This window comes from Chaetodon auriga, chromosome 22, assembly GCF_051107435.1.
Source record: "Chaetodon auriga isolate fChaAug3 chromosome 22, fChaAug3.hap1, whole genome shotgun sequence".
Taxonomy (NCBI): Eukaryota; Metazoa; Chordata; class Actinopteri; order Chaetodontiformes; family Chaetodontidae; genus Chaetodon; species Chaetodon auriga.
This window is the reverse complement of record NC_135095.1, coordinates 15,479,266-15,500,863: the sequence shown is the minus strand read 5'-3', so window position 1 is coordinate 15,500,863 and position 21,598 is coordinate 15,479,266. Positions and strand designations below refer to the sequence as shown.

The window sequence follows — 21,598 nt, the reverse complement described above, 5'->3', positions numbered from 1 at the left end:
ATATAATGTCCATCACAGATTCTCAGAAGTCTTGTTTTGTCTGACCAACAGATCTAGAAGAAATTCAGCTTCAATTTAAGACACAAAAATGAATTAATAAAAAATCCTAGCTAAGCTGGAAACAGAGAATACTTTGCTTAACAATATAAATAATCAATCATCAAAATGGCTGCTGTTATCTACATCTGCTCTAATACCCCAAACTTATCATTTTTCTGTATTTACTATAGAACTTTAGCTGAAATTAATTTTATTCTCAGTAAACTGCGCTTGTACGGAGGCTTACAATAGTCTTATTTGTGTATTCTCAAAATCACAGATAGCCCTCATTACAAATAACAGTAATAATACCGGCAACAAGTGACCCTAATTACAGACAAAATGTGAAGCACATGAGATGTAAATGTGCCGCTTTGAAGAGCTCTGCTTGCACGTTAATCACGGACAGTGAGTGGATTGATTTTAATGATAACATCTGCAGATGTGTGACGATTGTTGAGATGTTTCACTGAAATCTGCACAGTCCACGTTGTAGGTGCGAGCAGGACATCATGGCATCGGCCCTCTCAGGAGTCCTTGAACAAGATTCTCAGCCAGCGCCAAGAGCCCGTGACATCATGCTCTATTTCTGGCTTTCAAGTGGAGCATTCAGAAGCTAAAAGGTATCCGTTAATGGGGACCAGCTGCACGGTCGAAAAGCACCACTCCATGACAGAGACCTGGTCTGAGGAGTCAAGAGCAGCTGCCAAACCCTCCCCCAAAATCGAATTAGTGCTCGTCTTTTTCGACATGTCTTCAGGACATTATGTCAGCGCTGTCAGAAATGAACGTCGGTCTAATTCCTCGTCAGTCAGCCCACATTTGCTGCACTGTTATGGTTAAATAATCATGTCTTGGCTAGTTATTAAAGAGAAGGAGAGTCTTTCGGTGGTAAAACTGAGGAGCTAATATTAATCAGCGGTGGAGGCAAAATAAACAGATGTAGCTGCTTTTGGAGGGAGGATTACATTTCCAGGTCGGCGCTGCGAGGAGCGCTAAATATTGGTCATAACCTCATTTCACTCTGCTCACTTAAGTGGCTCTCAAGGGACCGGTTCCCTAATTCATTCAGGCAAAGCCAGCAAGCAGCATGTATGTGTGTGTGTTCAGGAGAGTGTGTGTGTGTGTGTGAACTAAGATGTGAGATTTTCTGTATTTCCTACCTCGGGGTCTGAGTCATGCCTAAGTTCTACCCACAGTGATGTAGACTCCAACACAAGCCCCCCTCTCCCCCCCCCATCCCCTTACTTCCATCCCGCCCACACAAACGCACGCTCACGCACGTGCACGCCGGCTCGCCGCGAGAGATGACATCAAAGTGTTCAGAGGGTGTCTACCTACACGCTGTCATTTACAAATGATTCATCGTCAAGTGTTTGTGGGGACGTTTGGAAAAGAAATGACAAAAAAAAAAAAAAAAACCACCTAGAGATGCTGCAGTGAGGCTCACTGCTTAGTCAGACGTAGAAAAGGGACTCACGCAGGAAGCTTGGTGGCATCGAACGGCAATAAATATTTGATGTCTTAAACAGATTTGGTATATTTTATTAAGTGGGTTGAACTCCTAAACCACTAACCAACAGCGTGAGTGCTGGTTAAAGAGGCTTCAACACTCGACCTTGTCTCTGAGGAGAGGCTTCAGGCATGGCTCTAACTGTCTGCCCGCCTCTTTGCTCCTGCTATTGAAACTTGCCTTGTCTTAGATGTGCATCCTGCTCAGGCTGTGTCTATGGTGCGTGTGGAGGGTCCCGCCATAGCCGACATACTGCAGCTGCTCGACCTGCCTGCTCTCACTGCGATATTAATGTGGAACATGATCTAAGCGCACAAAGTGACCCTTACTTTGCCTTTGTGGACGTCTTCAAGCCATAACTCATCTTCTGTGAAGCATATTCATCTCTGCAAACTGGTCACAGCACCACACCCCTAATTTGAACAATTTTAATTTAAACTCACTGAAATTTCAAGCATAAATCTGTACATACTGTAAATTTCATTAAATGCATTGTTTGTTGTTTGTTCACTCTTTTTCTTTTTGTCTTTGTCTACACACACACACACACACACACACACACATCTACACACACATAGCAGCTTGCACATTTAACTTCACATTATTATTATTTTTTTTTATTTATATTACTGTGCTTCTATTTTATTGCACATTCAAGCACCATTTTAATGCCTTATTGTTAGTTGTATTGTACTACTGCTACAGTGTCAGGGAGTCAGTGCCAAAGGATTTTCTCTTGTATGATTGAGAAGAAACAGTAAAAAAAAATCTTGAATCATTGAGTTGTATTTCTTTATTCCTATGCAATGAGTCAAAGTCCCTGAATGTGCACACATACTTGGCCGATAAAGCCATCCAATTCAGTCTTTCTCTGAAATTACTTGAAATCAGGCGATAATCAGGCGATAATCTAAATATTTCTGGGATGGGCTAAGTCTCCAAACGTCTCAGGATATAAACACTGCTGCTGATCTTCACTCACAACTTCTGTTTCCACTTCTCAGCTTCACGCAGGTCTCTACAGACCAACAGCAACCTCGCTTCCACAAATATTATCTGGGTCAAACAGTAACACAATTTTAAAACCTTGGACTGGGTGGATCGATTACATCAAAAGATTTCAGATTTCAGGCAACCCGCTGAAGCCCCCGCAGACGCTTCCACCGCTCGTTTCTGCAAAACGTGTCAAACGTGGAGAAAGCCTCTTTTTAAAATTGATGTGCTGTGAGAGGAAACTTAGATTAAAAATGAATACCTTGCAATTGCCAGCTGAAAGCAGTAGCTTAGCAGTGCCAAATATTTCATTCTACATCTGGGTCTGTCATGCTTGAGTAATTACTTCCTGTCTGTGGAGTCATCTCCATAATGCTGCAGACAGCCAGAATGACTGGTGCTGCTCTTCTGCCCTTTTCCCTAATAAGAGTACTTACAGCGTATATCAAACAGTTAACACGTGATGACTCATCACTATCCAGGAACTCGCCGCTTCCTCGGGCCTCAGTAGCTGCTTTGACTTATAGCACGATGGCTGATTCAGAGTTGTGAGGGATCATTTCATCATCTCCAAACAATAAACTCTGACTGTTTATAGTCATCTAAGCTAAATTCAGCATCGCCTTTACATGTTTATGCAAAACGTTGTGTATTCCACATGCAGTAATAAAGACGTATGACGTTATGTTACCGTGTGCAGGGTGCATCACAATGGCTGCACTTCTCTCCACTAATTTTCTATCTTGTTTTTATGTCCATTCTATGTCTTTTTTTCATGTGAAGCGCTTGGTTGCATGTGGTTTCTCAGCTTTAAAGCACTGCATTTCTTGTACAAAAGGTGCTATACAAGTAACATTTATCATCATCGTTCTTCTTCTTCTTCTTATTGTTGTTATTATTGAGTTCTGCCCGAGCAGTGAAAAGGTCAAAAATGTTTTGAGATTTATGGATCACATTGAGCTGAAATCGGTGACATTTCTGCATCGTATCATTAAGTGTAATAAAGTGCATGCAGGAAGCAGCTTTCACTTGTTACCAACCAGTCAAGCAACTGCAAATTAATTCATCTTTGAACTGAACCAGGTGAAAAGTGGAGTGAAGCAAGCTAGCTGAACTAGCTAAAAGTCTGTGGTGATTCTGGAAGCTGCAAGCTCAGAGGGAATAATCTCTGCTTGCCTTCAGCGTCTGCAATTGAAATTCTTAGTGTGATCTTTGAATACACAGGCTGAATGACCCTCAAGAAGACTTTGTATGTGAGCAGCTGCTGTCTCCTTGTTAGGCTGATCTACTGTTCCTGCAACTTCCTGACTTTACAGCACTCTGGTGCCCTACTGTGCTGTTCATTAGAGAGATAATTACATCTGCAGGAGATCCTTCTGCACCGTCTTGTCACCTTGGCGTGTCTGATCAGAACCCCTGCCTCATCCCCTCCTTCTGTTTCCCCCGCCAACCTGCTGTCAGACAACGGTCAACCAGCATCCAGCGCCTGGCGTAGAGACTAGCGGTGATGATTCATCCGGAGAAGGGCGAGATCCGTCTCCCTAATCAGACCCTAAACTTTCAAGGGTATTGATCAAGCATCTCTGTCAGAGCCATTACAGACACTTGATGCATACGGTGCGTGCCAAGGGCCCATCCCTGCTTCTGTCAATGTGGAGAAGATTAAAGGGAGAAAAGAATTAAGGGAAGAGAGGAAAAACAAGGCTTTGGGGGTAAATTGAGTAGAAAAAAAACAGAGAGGCTTCAGTTTGCAAATCAATGCTTGCGAGACAGGAAAATTGGAAAATGCGCCACCACTGTCTATCAGCATGTGAGTATATCAGGCAAAAAGATAGCAGTGCCAAGGACACGGGTAAATGAAACACCACATTTTTCAGAGTTATTTTATCAAGTCTGCAGACATAATTGTGCTACTTATGATGTATTATTATGTATTCTGAAGATGAAAGGCTTGTCAGCTTACGGAGAGACTGGTAAACTTCTGTGCAACCCAGTCTTGCTTGTCTTTGCGCAGTTTCTCCTCTCTTCCTGCCGTGCATCTAGCCTGCAGGCGGCGCGAACTGGGGCACAAACAATAACAGTAATCATGGAAAATCATGTGCTGCTCTGGCTGAGGAGACCAGCTGACTGGCTGACTGCTGGAGCCCGGAGGGCCTCCTGTACAAGCAACAGAGAGACAGGGAGGGGGTGGAAGGAGGGAGGGGGAGCAGCGAGGAGAAAAAAAACAAAAAAACAACAGAAAGCAAAGAGGAGAAGGATTCACCTCTCATACCCTCTCCTCGACAAGCTTAGTCATCTTCGTTTCCACATTCTGCCCTTGTCAGGGAGCTTCACCATCTCCCCTCCCTCCTCCCTCGCTCCCACCGCCGTGCCATCCTCTCCTCATTCAGCATGCACCCCCATGGAGGTCCACACAGTGGTACATTCCGTGACTACAAACGCTCCTTTGGCGATATTGGCTCAAGCTTTAAGAGCAATGGGAGGACATGGCTGCGTGCCTGTGGCCAGATTCTTTGACGAATGGCCGTGTCATGTATGATTAATAAACAGTGGGGTGGAGGGGTGGATCATTGACTTAAAGCAGGGTGCTAATGACCAGACACCAGAGATGTACATAGTGCTTACCCTTTAGATAAATCCACTGCCGCCCTAATTACTAATCTTTACACGAAACTGTAATTGCTGTGTGAAATCAAAGCATGTTTCCAAGCTCAATCACACTTTCATGCAAAAGACATTACAGGAAAGACGCTGTCGTAATTTCTACTGAAGCCAGTGTGACGGTCATGAATGAGCGAACCGCAGATCAATGGGCTGCTCCGTACAGTAATCTAGTGCCGTCTTGGCTTTCATTACAACATCGGAGCGTGAGTGATCAATTGGCTGGTATCTTATTACTGTCTGGCCGGGAGGACGAGGCACTCGGATCAACGTCTGGGGAGCCGAGGCCGTGCCGCTGGTCCCGAGTGTCCAGTGGGCAAGAAGCTGCACATCCAACGCTTTAATCTTTGATTTAATGGCATTACTTATGTCTTAATGATTCAAAATCTGAATGAAAACAGTGGCAATAAAAATGCGACTATTCGTAAGATCGATTTCAATTTTCCTAAGATCAATATAGGCAGATTGCACAGTTTAAAGTGGCTGTGTGATTAAAACATGCTGTAAATTGCACAGCAGTGTTAGTGTGCAGTGTCTCATGGACATGTTCTCACATAAAGATAAAAACCTTGCAGAGCCTGCTCAATCGTCATTTCATGTGATTTTCTTCCCTTTGCTACACCTAAAGGTCGGCTGGGCCTCTGGTGTTCCCCACTGACCAGCCAGGATCACAAATAAAAAACAGAACTTGGTGCACGTTAACCATGCCTTGGCCAGGTAAAGCCAGGTAAAAAAAGAATCTGTGTTTGTGGATGATTGCAGTTGGTGCCAGCAACCAGAATCAGCAGGAGCGGGAAGCTGCTGCTGAGAACATCATCTGCAGACCATGTTTGGCAACAGTAAATAAACAGCATGGGAAGAAGGCTCCCGTAGCCCCTCAGGGCCCTTCGAGTACAGTAACGCACAGCTGAGCGCTCCGGAGAACGCCGCCTGTCTGCCGGCTTGCCTGCCTGTGTTGCGATACGGGGGCGATGGGGGATGGGATGAGGGTCACATGTGTGCGGCGCTGCAGGCTTTGGGTTGTCTACATGCTCTACGTGTCTTTCTCTTTCTCTGAACTGGGTCCATCGAGGACTGGAGGGGAGTCTTCGCTGTGACAGGACCTTCAGATGACGGTGGGGCTCCTTATTTCCCTGAGAGGCTTATAGTCGGAGGCGAGTACAAGTTGCCCGCATGTTGCACCAACAGCAGAGATGCAGTTGAGGGTGAATCCATTGCTTGACTTGCTGAAATAAAGTCAATAATGCACACGATGTTTCATCTTCTGTTGTTTCGTCTACTTATTAGGGCTGCAAAGTAACAATTATTTTCACTATCAATTAACCAAAACATCCACTGAGAGGCCATTTATAATCCGTTCATGCACCACTCACTGTCACCGTCAATACAAATAGCTGCACATTGTAAATTTCATTGTATATCTTGTTTATTGCCTCATCATTCTTCCATGTGGGTACTACTTTTTTGGGCTTTTGTCCTCATTAAGCTGTAAGTCCTTTTTGTCCTGTATGTCCTTTGGCCTATGAAGCCGAGTGTGATTCTGATTCAGATTCTAATCTGCCGAGCATTTTCTCAATTAATCATGTCGTCTATAAAATGTCAGAAAATAATAAAAACATCCCGTATTGTTATATTTTAACACTCGCTGTGACTCTGTTCTAAATCTGGCTGCCAGGGCCACTTTCCGAGCATGCAAAAAATCCTTTAAATATGTTCAAGTCAGCAGCATTTTAGCATCAATATATACAAAGAATGTCAGGCAGCGATGGGTATTTGACACATATACAGCTAATGGTTGCCTCTGCCATTCTCCTGCTCTGTCACAAAATGGCCTGATGAAGTGTACGAAGAGAAGACAAGGGACAGTGGGCGAGCAGGCGAGGCATTTGAGGGAAGGGACAGGGGCACTGTTGGATTGTTATGCATGTAAGGGGGGATGCGGTGTTGCCTGGAAGCGCCGAGTGGGGATGGCGAATGTCACTCCGATCAGTCGAAAGTGTCATGACGAGTAGCGGAGCCGTGACCTCTGATGGGGGGGAACAGAGGAGAAGAGGGAGACGCAAGGCAAAGCGCGACATAACCGAAAAGGCAGTGACAGCAGAAACAGAGGGAGAGAGGGAAGCGGGGGAAGAAGAACAAGAGGGAGGGAAGTTTGCAGTGGGCCAACGCCTAATCCTGCCAGCGCTCCGGGCTCCGGGAACAGAGGAGTGATATCAGTAAAGACACATTCACTGCCTGCCTATCGCCTAAATGAGGCCACTTCTGTCTTCAAAAAAGAAGCTCGTTCACCACCTCCTCTGCAATCACACACGCATAGTGGAGAAAGACCTGGAAGCTATCTATTGCCCTCTTTAAGAATCCCACTATATGATTATCTGAGCATTGTTCCACACTGCTGGTGCCCAAAAATTGCTGCAAAATTACATCTGTATCGAAGAAGTCCCGTCGTAAAAGAAGTGTCAGATCATTGCGGCCTAATCGTAACACACCAGCACAAAGGTGATGGCTGCTTCTGTGGAATCAGCTCATTCTCATTGTCCAAAAAGGCGGAAACTGCGACGCTTATCTGCAGCATATTGATGAGAGGCACAACAGGGCCACTGTGCCCTTAGCCAAATGCCTCTGCACAATCACAAACGTCTTCATAAACCATTAGAGTGGCGCTGATATCATGCTGGCCAATAAGACACCAGGATGAGCCAGGATGTCGCTCGGAGGATCCCGATCGGCAGAGCAGTGTGTCAGCTCTGTCGTTACACAGTGACAGCCAATACATCACCACAGCGCCACCGCACAACCTTTACTGACCGCGGACATCAGCGAAATCGTCTGATCGTGGAAAAGTTGCTTCACTTTGGCAGAAATCAGTGCTTTCTCTGGACATGAAGTGACGGGAAGACTCAAATCCAGCAGGAAAAAGGAAAGACATGCCGTCCAATATGGGACAAAAGATTTAAGATTCTTCTGTTCCACTCAGCGTGTAAAATATATGAGCAGCATTTTGTAGTGCTTAAGTTTTCCCTTTTTCGTCTTGTAGTCTCAACTGTATATTACGTCCAGCGTGTAACTTCTGAGGAGGATAACAGCCCCGAGGCTAAAGTATGAGCTGGAGACCACATAACCCAGAGTTCAGACCTTCAGTCTGAGACGAATCCGAGCTGAAAACACAGCACAGGCAGTCTCCGGTAAAGGCGTATTCATAACATGTCGACACTCAGACTGCCAGCGATCTGTTCCACAGGTGTAAGTGGGTTAATTCAAATTATTCTAAAGGCCATAGGGCAAGAAAAAAAAAGCCAGATATTGAAATGGTTTTCTGGCTGGATTAATTCAAAATAGGAAGCATCGTTTTAACACTTCAAACCCCTTTTAAGCCGTAATGTGAGATCACACCAAAGCTAATACAGACACAGCGTGTGCCTCGCCTGTGTCTCTGAAACCATGCGGATTACCGCGCTATCGGCGGGAACCGCCTGCGAACAAAGTCCTCCTCTCCACCAGCAAACCTCCAGAGTCTTCTGGAAACAGAGCGGGGGGAGCGTGTGACTAGAATTACTGACACACTTTTAGAAAGTGCTAATCTCCACTTACTGTAGGAATCATTACGTAAGACTTGCTCTTTTTTTTCACAAAAAAATGAGCAAAACACACCAAAATTTCAAGCTCAATATTTCCATTATGTTTCACAGAGGCAAGCCTGCAGCGTCATACAGCCAACATGGCTGAATACACACTGAATGTGAATTATGCCGGGGATTTTAAATGCCAGCTACTTATCAGGTTTTGCCTGAGGGTGTCTGAAACATGACGGTGCAATTAAAGACATCTGAGTTGGTTAAACACAGCACGGCAGTAGCACTGCAGCAATGTGTGCAACAAAAACAGCAGCTGAACACACACATATACACACTCGTATAATACCAAGCTTTATGCTGTACAAAAACCATCATTATTCAATCCAGTCCAACTGGAGTCCAACTGGTAATTAGACCCACTTCCCAAATGTTTAAAGGGAAGCAGAAAATTTGCTCTGTTAAACTCTCCTGCACGATTTAATTTGGACATTTCGTTCGCTGTTAGCGAGAGTCACTGAGTTGGAAAATTCTCCAGAATAATGGTACTGGAAGACCCAATGTTTGTGCCATGTTCATTTAAGCATGATGTACTGTAAATTAAAAGATAATTACCCAAAGTTTAAACAAGGGATACTGCTGGGGAAGAATGTATTTCACATTCAGGAAAAGGGTTTGTAGGGATTCAAATGAGGGCAAAGCAAAATGTGGCACACAACAAGGTACTAAAGCAATAAAGTCCAATTTTATTGCAAACCACAACATATGCTGGGTGAAGTGGATCCACACAGTCTTTCCTGTCTATATCTATACTACCAAACAGGCAGCAGAGCCAAAAGCACCACAAAAAATCCATTCATTGCTTACCTGTGGCAGGGCGGAGCTGAGCTGGCGCTGCAGAGAGTCGCGGTCGTAGATGACGTCCTGAAGATGCTGCTGGGCCAGGCCGAGGCTCTCCTGGGTCTCCCTCAGCGTGTCCAGCAGCCGGTCCCTCTCGTCCAGCATGTTGACCATCAGCTGCTCAAAGTGGGAGTCCGGGTCTGAGGCGCTGCTCTGAGAGCCGCGCTGGCTCAGCGCCGTGTCCTCGCTGATGGTGGGCATCACCTCGCACATCATCTTGGCGCTGCCGGGGAGGAGGGAGATCAGAGGTCACGCAGGGTTTGGAGAACAAGATGGAGACAGTGTTGAATTTAATAATGTTAAGTATGTTTTGTTCTCCACAGTGAACTCGATTGCTACACCACTGACCTTGAAGGAATCTCCTCTCTCCAGAGGGTTGCCTGTTATAAGCTCTGGTAGATCCTGAATAAAATGTTTACGTTACATATATCAAACATTACAACTTGCAAGATCCCCAAAGTAACTCTATGCTACAGTTTTATGTAGGCTGTATTTCCTCCTCTCTATTTTCTGTTGACCCCCAGGAGGAAATTAGCCTCAATGTAAAGTCATCCATTAACTGAATTACCCAGTAAAAAAGTCAAGTTTGATGTGCAGACAAGCAGCCATTTAAAACACATTCAGCAGCAAGAGGCAGCATTAAGTAATAGATGGCGATATTAATCAATAACAATTTACGGGGGCCAGACCTGAAGCGGTTTAATTGAGTGAAGCAGGACTCTCTTCAGTTTCGCTCTCAAAAGGTGCCAATAACTCCAACAGCAACCTTTTCAGAATAAATGTCATCATGTGCTGCAGACAAACTGTTGGTTTAACCTCTCTGAACAGCAGTGCGCTGTTGTTCTGCAGGTGGGAATTAGGTTTTCATTTTCTTTACCAACATATTCTCCTTCAGGGTTACAGTGGGCTGCACACAACCCGCCAGAGTAACGGTTGGACAGCTAGTCGGCCCTTTGCATGGTCAATTAAGCTAGTCGGATTCATGAAACTTCACGCCAATCATTGATAATGCTTCACAGCCAAGCAATACCTATTTGTGCCCCCTTGCAACAGGCAGCATATATCTTTGAGTTGTGAGCAGTTAAACCAGTGAGTGATGGTTCTCAGTTTGAAGTTGTGAAGACATAAAACTCTCCAAATTTTGCAATGTCCCACTCTTGTTAATCATCTTGCAGCCCTTCAGATTTATCTTGTGACCCACTAGAGGGGTCACAACCCCCAGGTTTGTAACCACTGATCTTGAGCTTATTTTGTACTTTCCAGTGATTTTTTTTCTGAATGAATCAGATTACGTCTTAAGGAATTAGGATTACATTCATGCTAAAGATCTTTATATTTATAGCACGTGTGTCCATGACAGTGTCTATGACGTGTGAATATCCACTATTACTTGCGTGGCTGTGTGCATGTGACTGGGCCTGACACAGTTGGAGCTCGACTCGGCGTCATCCCGGCGGTTCAAAGCTGTAGAGACGTCTTGGGAGGCTGGCCGTTCTGCCCTAGATTTTACGCTTGTGCTGTTTAATGGGCCAGCCCCGATTGAGTTGCATAATACACCATATCTATGCTATAGTGGAAATGTGAAGCCAAATTCCAGCTTCCCTGAGGGACTTCAGAAAGCCTCAGGACTCATCCTGACCAACGGCTGGTAGCTCATGAGCTAATACTGGGTTTTAGCATCATCGCATGGCAGAGTCATGTGACAAAGCAAGGTGAACTGAGCTTCAAAACATATGGGTTATAAAGATTTAAAGAGATGAGGTGAACATAAAGCACGAGATAAATTTAGGATGCTCCATTAAAAGAAAAGATTTGATTATTTTCTTTCTTACCGTGATTTGACTCCCAGATAAGTTTAGCTTAGCAGCTAGCTTCCAGCAGAGGATGAAAGCTGGGTAAACACTTAGCTGTCAAAACTGAACAAATACACCTTCCAACTGCACCTAAACTGTCTTATTTACTTATTTTTATCTTATTTACAACCAAGCCAATAACTAATACATCTAAGAACCATCAGGGTTTCGTTCAGAGTAGCAGAAGTATGCCAAGCTAGCATCTTCAGGAGGACTTCTGGACGCAGCTGTTTGTTATTGTGACTGATGAGCTACCTGATTAAACCACAGTGTCTCATTTTCTTATTTCCACCTGTAGAAAAAACAAGATGTAATGCTTGAATATAACAGCTCCGAGGTTGACAAAAGGCTCAAAACTCAGCTAACCACTTCCCCTTGATTCCAGCACAAGCCACGCTAAGCTAACTCCATCCTGGACCACATCTCTCGACTACATATAGAGATGAAATTTATCTAAATCTTCTCATATAACTTCCAGTACAGCAAATACGTTACACTAAAGTCAAAAGCACTGCTAAACATATGTTGACCCTTTCACTCTTAGGTAAACATACGTAGTCACCAGCCAGTTGCTCAGTCTACAAATGAGAATTAAAAGCCTACCTCTACCCCTAATACTTCGATTTAATCCTAACGGTACACCACAGTTGGCCCAGGCCAGGTTTACTCAGTGAGATTTCAATATCCCATCGCCAGGCCTTGGTCCCCTCTGGGTGGGTTATAAATGCAGGTCTGTGTCTCAGCATGCACTGGCAGGGAGACGGGGTCTCCCATATCTTCTCCAGGCAGCCAGCCAGATTCCCACCAGTTCACCATTCAGCCACCATTCGCTGCCGTTTAGACCTGAGAGACCGAGCTTGTGAGCTGCTTGGCTGGACTCTCCACACGTGCCAGCCTTCGCTTGGAGAGTGGGCCTGCCGGCGGACCGGCTGGGGCACCAGTGGTGCATTTTAAGTAGAAGGTAGTGATTTATTCCCGACTCTGGCTCAATACATGTTGGTTGTGCACAGGGAGGAAGGTGCTGGTTGCATAAAAATCCATATGGCATGTGGCAATATCATAATATGGGCTGAAAGTATTGATGCTGATTGTAAATATTTGTGTTGTGACAGTTAAATCCACCCTCAGGTGATCCTTTACGATGAAAAATTGATGTGGGATGTTGTTTGCTTGTATGCTTTTTTTTGCTGCTCTAGACAACTCACATATGTCTATGTTAGCGATTTCCTACAGTTTGCAACCTGCTATGTCGATCTGCAGGTTGCAGCAGAAACTTTATTGACACTGTTGCTGCAGAAATTGATATCTCTGTTCTGCAAAATGCAAAATGGCAGCTATGAAATGCAAAATGGCAGCTCTCGTTTCCACATTCTGACGGGTTAACCCCAACGTGTGACCTTTGCTTGTGATCTTTTACATCACTCACAACTTCTCAGTGATCTCACTCCGCTGTGGTCTCCATGATGCACCAACAAACAAACAAACAAGCTCTGAAAGGCCAGGCACATTTTTGCTGTCTAATGGCGTTTCATCTCTCCTTTAAGCTGTGCGGAAAAGCAAAGTGTATTGAGGATGTTTTTCTGCTTCATGGCACATACAATCCCCTTTTGTCTTGTTCCTGCACCTTATGCTTTGATCTCACCGTGACTGCTCCTTAAATCATTTCTACTGTCTATGAAAAATCAATAGATACGGAGGGAGAGTGCATCGACTGATCTGCCTTTGTCTGCACCCTTAGACGTACGAAGCAGCCTCCTGAAAGCGAACCATATCACTCATTGAAACATTTATCCGCTTAATTGTGAAATTCAAGCAGCATCAAGCCTGCCTCTTTGGTTAAATTTGAGATTCAGAAAAAGAACAATATAATAAATATATCCTGTCTACAAAGCAAATGCAGTGATGAGCTTTGCTTCCCCCAAAAACGTCCTCTTTTGTGGGGCTCCTCTGCTGCTCAATATCTGCCATTTACTATTAGTGGAGTGCAAATGTGAGCAGCAAGTCACTTGTTTCTCTTTAGTGTGAAGCAGAGAGGCAGCAGTGATGACAGGTAAGAGTTAGTGTGATCCTCTTGGATAGATAAACACTAATCACCCACAGTGGGCAGTGTGAATAATGTGTGGTCTGAGAGCTCTATTGCCAGCTGGGATGCAGATATTGTCTAAATTGCACTCGCTAGCAGTGACAATACTACTTCCTCACATCTGAACAACCAATTTGACCCCCACTACAACAGCTATTTGGTCTACAGATATTCATGGAGCCTGAAACAGAGTGACTACAGATGGAGCGTCGCTGCACACAGATTTCCTCCGCAATGCAACATCGCGGCACATTATGATAATGTACACCAGGAAATCTGCCCTCAAATTGCACTAGCGTGTAAGACTTGGGCTTAGCATAAATGCATGTCTAATAATGAATATGTAAGATTTTATCTGTCAGAATGATACTTGCGGAGAGAAACTGGAATTTGTAGCGAGAGAATGTTGTACAAACAAGACGAAGCTTAAGTGACTGAGTTTAGCGCGGCTGGTTAAAGATGTTAAATGTGAGGCTGAAATTATGCAGGAATCACGGGAGGGAGGAACAGCAGCATGCTCAATTGAACACGCTGTGGGCCGCAGATGCAATGAGAAATGCACACAGACAGACAGGCAGGGATCATTGGGCTTTTCTCTCCATGCCATATGCCAATCAATGAATTATTCAGGGGGGTGGGAGCGAGGTTTTCTTCCCAATCAGTGCAACAAATCCAAAACCCCTTTTTTTTCTGCATAGCAGCCCCCATCCAAGCTCAGACACCTGGCTCCAGACTGAAGTCTAGCTGGCAGCGGGGAGTTGCTGAGAAAAGTCGCAACCAACATAAAGACAGAGGCAATGCTTGACGTCAAATCCAAAAACGATGAAATCACAGCAAAACCCTAACTACGGCTCTTTTTTGGTATTTTTCAGAACTCTAGGTCAGTGAAACCCGAAGCCACAGTGATCAACTGCAGCAGCCCAGTATCACCAGGAATTATACTGGTCAGTGCGGTAGCTCACAATTTATTCCCAATGGCAGCATTCAGTGCCAACGCATAAGTAGCAAGGCAGAATGAAAGGGAGTGGAAATCAAGAGATCTCTAATTAACGTTTGTCTTTTTATTAAGCTTCGCCATAAACCTTCCCTCACCTTAACCAACTGTTTTAATTGCCTTATCTTTACACAATGTTCGCACTACTTATGTAACAAAAAATTCAACAGCATCAGTCCATAGTAGCATGAGTTCAGGCAGGGTTTTACTGCTATCAGTAGTATTGTAAGGCTCCCTCGTTTTGGCAGTGCCCAACACACAAGCACTGCAATTGTGCACATACAACAGAAGAAAAAAGAAATATGCTTCAGGTCATGGTTGCACATGTAAAGCACGAGATGGTAGCATGTGCTAACAGCTGTACTGATGGCAGATAAGAATGAGACGACTCCTGTGCAGACAGGCTGTTATAATACTTTATCCATAGTTTTTTTTTTTACTATAACAGTGACCTTTCCCAAACCTTGAAGGTGTCAGCATGCTTGAAAGGAACTGGCTCATGTGATGTGTCTGACCACAGAACAAAATGCAATGATCGTCCAAACGAGGACAACATTGCACACTGTTGAGGAATCTTTCCTCGAAGGCGTTCAGCGTGTTGCGTTGCGGTTCTACACGTTTGCAAGAGACGTTCAAATCTTGTACTCTTTCTTACCTTCACGCAGCTGGCCAATCACTTTCCTGACGTCAGAACGGATATCGTAGGATATAAATGTTTAAAACATTTATGTAAGCCGTGGTTTTGTAGATAGTCATAACAATGCAATCTCATTTTCTGTGCTATAGAAACGTTTTTTATCTGCATGTGACTTCTGATTCCTCACTTGGGTCATTGTTATTCAAGTCAGGGCAGCAAAGAAGTAATATCTTTAAGATGATTATGTACTTAACAAACAGCAAAATAGACAGAGGGAAGGTGATTAAACAAACAACACGAGACACATGAGAGTTCCCCGGAGTGAGGCTGACGCAGGCAGTGAACTATCTATATGGGACAGATGTACATTTTGCCACTTATGTCGAACCACTCCATTCTGGTAAGAACAAATCAGCAAGCTGCGGCTAATTTCCTGAATGTCTTCAGTTAATCTCATTAATGGAAACAATTGTGCGAGCAGATAAGGAGCAGCACACAAAACAGCAGTATGTTCCTGAGCAATATATGGCCAAGCGAGGCAAATTCAGCAGTATTCACCACCTGGGAGACATCAAAAGACATGTGGAGGAGCGAGCGTGTGCAGAACAAGCAGAGGACTGAACACGACACTCTGTGGCTTTGGAGATAAGCTGTGCGACTGTACGCTTGCTGGGCTGACTTTGGAGACGCTAAAATAAAACCAGCATTATTTAATAGTGTCTTTAAAGCTTCATTATCATCAAGCATGGAATTCATAACTCTTAACTCATTAAGTAAGGAGACGGTCATTTAGAAAGGAGCGAAACAAAACAAAAAAAAAAGCCCATTAGGAAGCTAATCTTTTATGAAATACGAGGTCAGCTTTTCTAACATTTGTAACACCCTATTAGGTTCATTCATGCCCCGTCCTCACAACACGAGTACGAGTGCTGGACCAAATTGTTTTGATGATAATGCACTTCACTGACATCAGGACCAGAAGCACTAGGCTGATTACACACGTCTCTTTGCGTTCGCAGAGGGAGCTGACTACTGGGAAATTCCGCTTTTAAATAATGTCTGTGTTTGATTCGTTGCCATGCAGCTGAACGCAAAGTGCATCTACAGGCTCTATTGATGAGCACAAAGGATAATGGGAAAACTGTTGCACGCCGCTCTGTCCCGCTTTGGCATCCGTATCAGGCGACAGGTGGGAAAAGAGTGATGCAGCATTTTTGTGAATGGAAGGGACCAGATTGCATGGTACACTCATAGTGCTGAGAAATCCCATTCATATGGCTCCGTGCACCAGAGAGACTTCTGACAAGCAAGAGACAGCCTGCCAAGAAAACAACAATTCAAGTCTATTCAATTTAATCACTGCTACAGGAACACACAATAGCACTCAAGCTGGAGTCCACTGAGTGGATGGAGCACTATTAACTCATCTCCAACGCTGCAAGGCTGCACGGGGCTGAGCTGTGACCTGCAGCATCGCGGCGTTCTGCGGTTTCATCATGCGTGATGAAAAGCAACACTGATGCTAATTGATGCGGTTTAAGTGGAAATGATCAGTGCGACAAGGTGAGAGGCTCTTGGACACTGAGAGGAAGACACGAGACATGAGAAAAGTAACAACGCTGCATTAGTCATGACAGCCACAGTGTTTCGTGACTGGCGTAGGACAGTAGCTGCCATCTGAGACAATAGCTACTGTGACTGCACCAGAAGTGCCATAGCATCCAGAAACCGTTTAGCCACATAGCCTTCTTAGCCACGGTAGAAGCACAAACATCAAGGAAAGATGGCCGAGTCGACAGCATCCTCAACTTTGCTGTTCTGGTTCACTCTCACCGCTCACATCAGAGTCTTTAGCAGAAGCAATCAGCAGAGAAAAACAGCTGATTAGCAACTAGCTAGCCCAGTTAGCTACTAGCAGGTGACCATTACGGAGCACTTAGCAGCTAAAGAGCCAGATTTTTCCCTCAGGAGTCGGTAGAGGCTACAAACAGAGATGTTGGTTTGTGTCCCATGTGGAAAGTGGACACTGATGACGCATTCGCTGCATCAATTGAAGAAGCTGGAGGAATGTGTCATTAATTCTTTTAAAAGTTAAATAGTTTCAAAACATTAACTGATATTAAAATGAGAAAACACCTAAAATGTCTTCATATAGTTTTTAACTAAACAATGAAGACGTGGTGGAGTTTTAAAAGCCTGATGGCATATTTTTTGGATAATTTCATGGTCTAATATTTTAATATTTTGCTGTTTCTTGGCCAAGAAAAATAAAAACATGTGACATTTCAATTAGAATTCCCTGCAGGAGTGTTATTGCAGAAGTTCATCCAGATGTCACCTGTAGAGAAACCTTTCAGTAAATGAATAAATCAGCCTCTTCGTGACTTTAAATTAGGACACCGACATACTGACAATTGCGTAAAAATGAAAAATAATCTCCTGCAATCTGTGAAAAAAGGCACTCAATCCGATTTTTGGTGCAATGACCTTCGTCAGGTGTTCCATTTAACAAGTTCCACTAAGCACGCATCTAAGACAGAGAAGCAGGGAAGGAAAAATATTCTGAACGCAATTAAACCCAAGGGCGACGTTCACACATCAAGAGAGGGGGAAAATATAATTATCCATAAAAGGAACAAACAAAAACACACCAGCTGACTGTATTTGCTGTCAGCGTGTGGAAGCCTGTATCTTATTAAATGAAAAACATAGGCGATTGCTATATATTGTTATCTATTATTTATGTCAAATGCATCAACAACTGTTGCTTTGTTCCCTTCAATATTCGTATTTTTAGCCCAAAGCACAAACTGCATAATGGATCCTTGCAGCAGAACATGGAGGGGTCAGAAAAAGAACATAAAGATCAGCTTGTGTCTGTAAATCGTATCATGTGAACACACCAAGCAGGAAAAAGTGAATGGGATGAGGAGGATGGCACGAGTGTAGAGTTACACCCAGCCTGCTGCCATTAGGGTGGCGGGAAAGGGAGAGGAGGCTGTGCATCAAGTGTGTGTGTGTGTGTGTGTGTGTGTGTGTGTGTGTGTGTGAGGGGCAGGGTGGGGATTTTAGGTGTGTGTGTGTGTTCACCTGAAAATAAGTCTGCATGCGCACCAGAACATGAAAGGACAGCGTGTAGCCTTTAACATCGCCCACAATCCCCCGCAGCAAGGTCATGCAAACCATCAATCGATAGAGACTGAATGAGAGCACGGATCGAGGTGAACAAAAAGGCAGTGAAGCTCAGGCTGTAACTGATTTCAACTATATTTCAGCCGGATTTTACCTCCCTCGCTATGGAGGGTTCGGCGCTCGTCCAGCCTGGTGCCCTTAAGCCATCATTTTGGAAACATAAAAGCTCCTGCCACAGGTAGCCACCCCTCTGCATGACACCTCAAGGTAAGAGAAGCTCTGCCGGACACGTTAGGCAGTGGAGCGCATTTCCACGGTCGAGGCGCGTCACTGGAAAGTCACACTCCTCCACGCAGAGCCGTTAAATGAAGCATCCCCTGTCTGCATAAACGTGTCACACTCGGAAACTTCAGCGCGATGCGATCCACGCAAATATTAACTGTCGTGGTCGCGAGTGTTAACGTGAAAGATCAGAGGAGGATCACAGCTGTGCCTGCAGCCGTTAACCTTCCAGCGTCAAATTAAACCACCGGCTGCGAGTGTGCGTCTTTTCATTCATTCATTCATCCCTTCAGTCATTCATCCACAACAGGAAGTGTGTAAGAATGTGTGTGAAGGCGGCGGATGGATGACAGAGACGCTGTTCATGCTCTCCCCCTCTCTATAATAGCCGGTAATAATATTGTTTATAGGAGGGGCAGCTGTTCCTCCCATGACAGCTCCTCTTTTTTACTGTTATTAACCGCACACACACACACACACACACACACACACACACACACACACACACACACACATGCACGCACGCACGCGCACGCACGCACAGAGGCGGCCTGACTGCGGCGCTCATCGCGTCTATCCGCCGCTGTGAAATCTCCTCATTCTCTGAAATGATAATTGGGGAGAATCCTTGGCTATTGTCTCAAGTGCATTACATCATGCCAGCCGCTCAGTCTGCATCCCGCCCCCCTTTAACTCTCTCCTCTTTGACAGCCGGCCGGTTTTTTTTTTTTTTTTTTCCTCCTGCAGAGCCTCACAATGTCAACCCCACACACGAAATGCAGCCTATAGATTATATACACCACGTATCCATCCACACCAGGAGCCCCCCCCCCACTCCTCCAGCCACCCCCCCCATCAGTCCAGAGTTGAGGCTGTGAAGAGGGCACCGAGGAAAATCACCTTGAGCCTGCTGGAATGGGGCAATGTAGGTCACCGCAATACCGGCGGCAACAGCGTGCATACTCACAATTTATTCCTTTACTATCAGCCGAGGCTCTGGCAGCGGATCAATGACAACTGCAGTCTCTGCAAGCTATACCATCAAGCGGACAATCCTAGGAGGCTTCTTCAGCGCGAGGCAGCAGCGGCGCCGAGGATCCGATCGTCAAGGTGCGGCCGGTCCCCGCCGCTGGCATTGTCCAAAAACAAAAGAGCACGAGTAATCGCCAAATTAGCCGCGGTGGGGAATGACATTTGATTTCCGGGGCTGCACACGCACCGGTTAAGAAATTATGGCATGTTACAAATTCTGCTGTGATAAGCGGAGCTGGAAAGGACCATTGTGGGAGCTGACGGAGGGGAGGCGTGTGGAGTCTTAAAGTTGCAGCTGTGCAATTCTTCCTCCCGTCAGTGTGCAGACCTATCATAATAATAACGCTAATAATAATAACAGTAACAACAATAATAATAATGTCGCCTATATACAAGTTACTATCATAAAACGTAACAAAAATAGTTGCCTTTCCCACTGATTTTTGCTATAAAACCGACAAAATAAATGCGTCCTGACCCTGACAGCATTTGTAGAAAATCTAAAATTATTCCCGGTCTATGGACCAGTAAGGTCACACTTTTCCATTCAGTAGAAAATGTTTTTTTCTTTCCCACAGTCGGTAAAGCAGCCGCCGCTTGAAGCTCCAATATTTTGTCCCGCAGATGGTCTCTGCCAGGTCGGTGTTGTCATTGGCTGCTCTGAGCCGCTGACAGGTGCATTTAGTTTCATGTTCCTCCAGATTTTTATTATAAATGAGTGAAATCTCTCTCTTAATTTAAGGAACATCCAGGTCTCTTGTGTGGAGCACATGCTGATATTTTTGATATATATACCGGCTTTGTTCCAACAGTTTGTAGATGGACACTGTCACCATGTTTATTCCCATTATGGTGTGTGACTGGTCACATCCCTGCAGCCAGCTTCAAAACCATGGAAGTGGAAGTCATTATTCAGTAAATGAATGCCCATATTTTTGGAATGGGCTGTTCAGAAAGCACATGTGGATGTGGTGTCTGGATGTCCGCATGCTGTACATCTGGCCATCTGCTGCAGCTGAGAGTGAAACCTGTGAGTCATTGTTCTAAAATCCCTGTTTATTTATTTATTATATTTGCAGTGAATGGAATTATGGTGGCTTCCTCCTCCTCCTCCTCTTCTTCTTCTTCTTCTTCTTCTCCTTCTTCTGGGATCCACCTGAAAGTCTGCTGGGGCTCCCAGTGCCTATAGGAGCATGCCCAGAGAGGCACTGGTCTGGAAGAACAAGCACAAAGAACGAATGAAATGGTAATAAATTCAAACTCACATTTTCATAAATACATATTGTTCATAATAAAAGCTGTGCTGTCACCCTGCAGTGGACATCCAGCTCCGGTGCAGCCGAAGGAGGCACCATAGGACACCATGTTTATTATTTTAGAAGTTTTACCTCCTTTCATTTGTTTTGACTCTCTTAAACTACGGCTTTGTGTTGCCTTCCTAACTGATCTTTCTCCTGTTTCAGATTTGTCTCAGTTTGTTTTTTTCTGAGCCACAATTCCCCATAAAGACTAAATTAGACCTTAACTCGGACTTAACAAGCAAAATGGCCGAACACAAGTTGGTGGCAGCTTCTCGACTGTGATTGTGAATTTACATCATTATAGGCTGAAAATCAAAGAAAATCAAACAATTTGTCACTTTGCGCTTAGAGATGCAAATTTGTCCCTATTTTCTGACATTTTATTAATGAAACAATTATTCAATTAGTTCAAAAGAAAGAAACGATAATGAGAATAATCATTAGTTGCTTTGCATTGCAGCTGTGGCCCTTTAAACACACCGGCTTCCTCACATTTTGCTTTCCTTCTCATAATTACTCTGTTCCTCTGAGTGTCATTAACACGATGAAATAATACGTCCAGGGAGGAACGAGCAATGTTTTGGTGTGAAAATGCAACAAACAGCA

General features: G+C 44.5%; 2 protein-coding genes across 3 annotated transcripts in view; one reads left to right on the top strand and one right to left on the bottom strand.

The window, feature by feature from the left end:
- The window catches only part of ppfia2 (PTPRF interacting protein alpha 2), a 141,467-nt gene extending 121,491 nt beyond the window's left edge, over window positions 1-19,976 (bottom strand). For both annotated transcript variants that reach the window (XM_076722436.1, XM_076722438.1), the window contains exons 1-2: window positions 19,627-19,976; window positions 9,646-9,901 (exon numbers count right to left, since the gene is read on the bottom strand). In XM_076722436.1, the coding sequence (XP_076578551.1) occupies window positions 9,646-9,894 (249 nt within the window). In that variant the 5' untranslated portion in view covers window positions 9,895-9,901; window positions 19,627-19,976. The remainder of the gene's footprint in view (window positions 1-9,645; window positions 9,902-19,626) is intronic.
- Window positions 1-21,598, top strand: part of LOC143315027 (cystine/glutamate transporter) — a 138,699-nt gene that overhangs the window by 86,998 nt on the left and 30,103 nt on the right. The window lies entirely within an intron of this gene.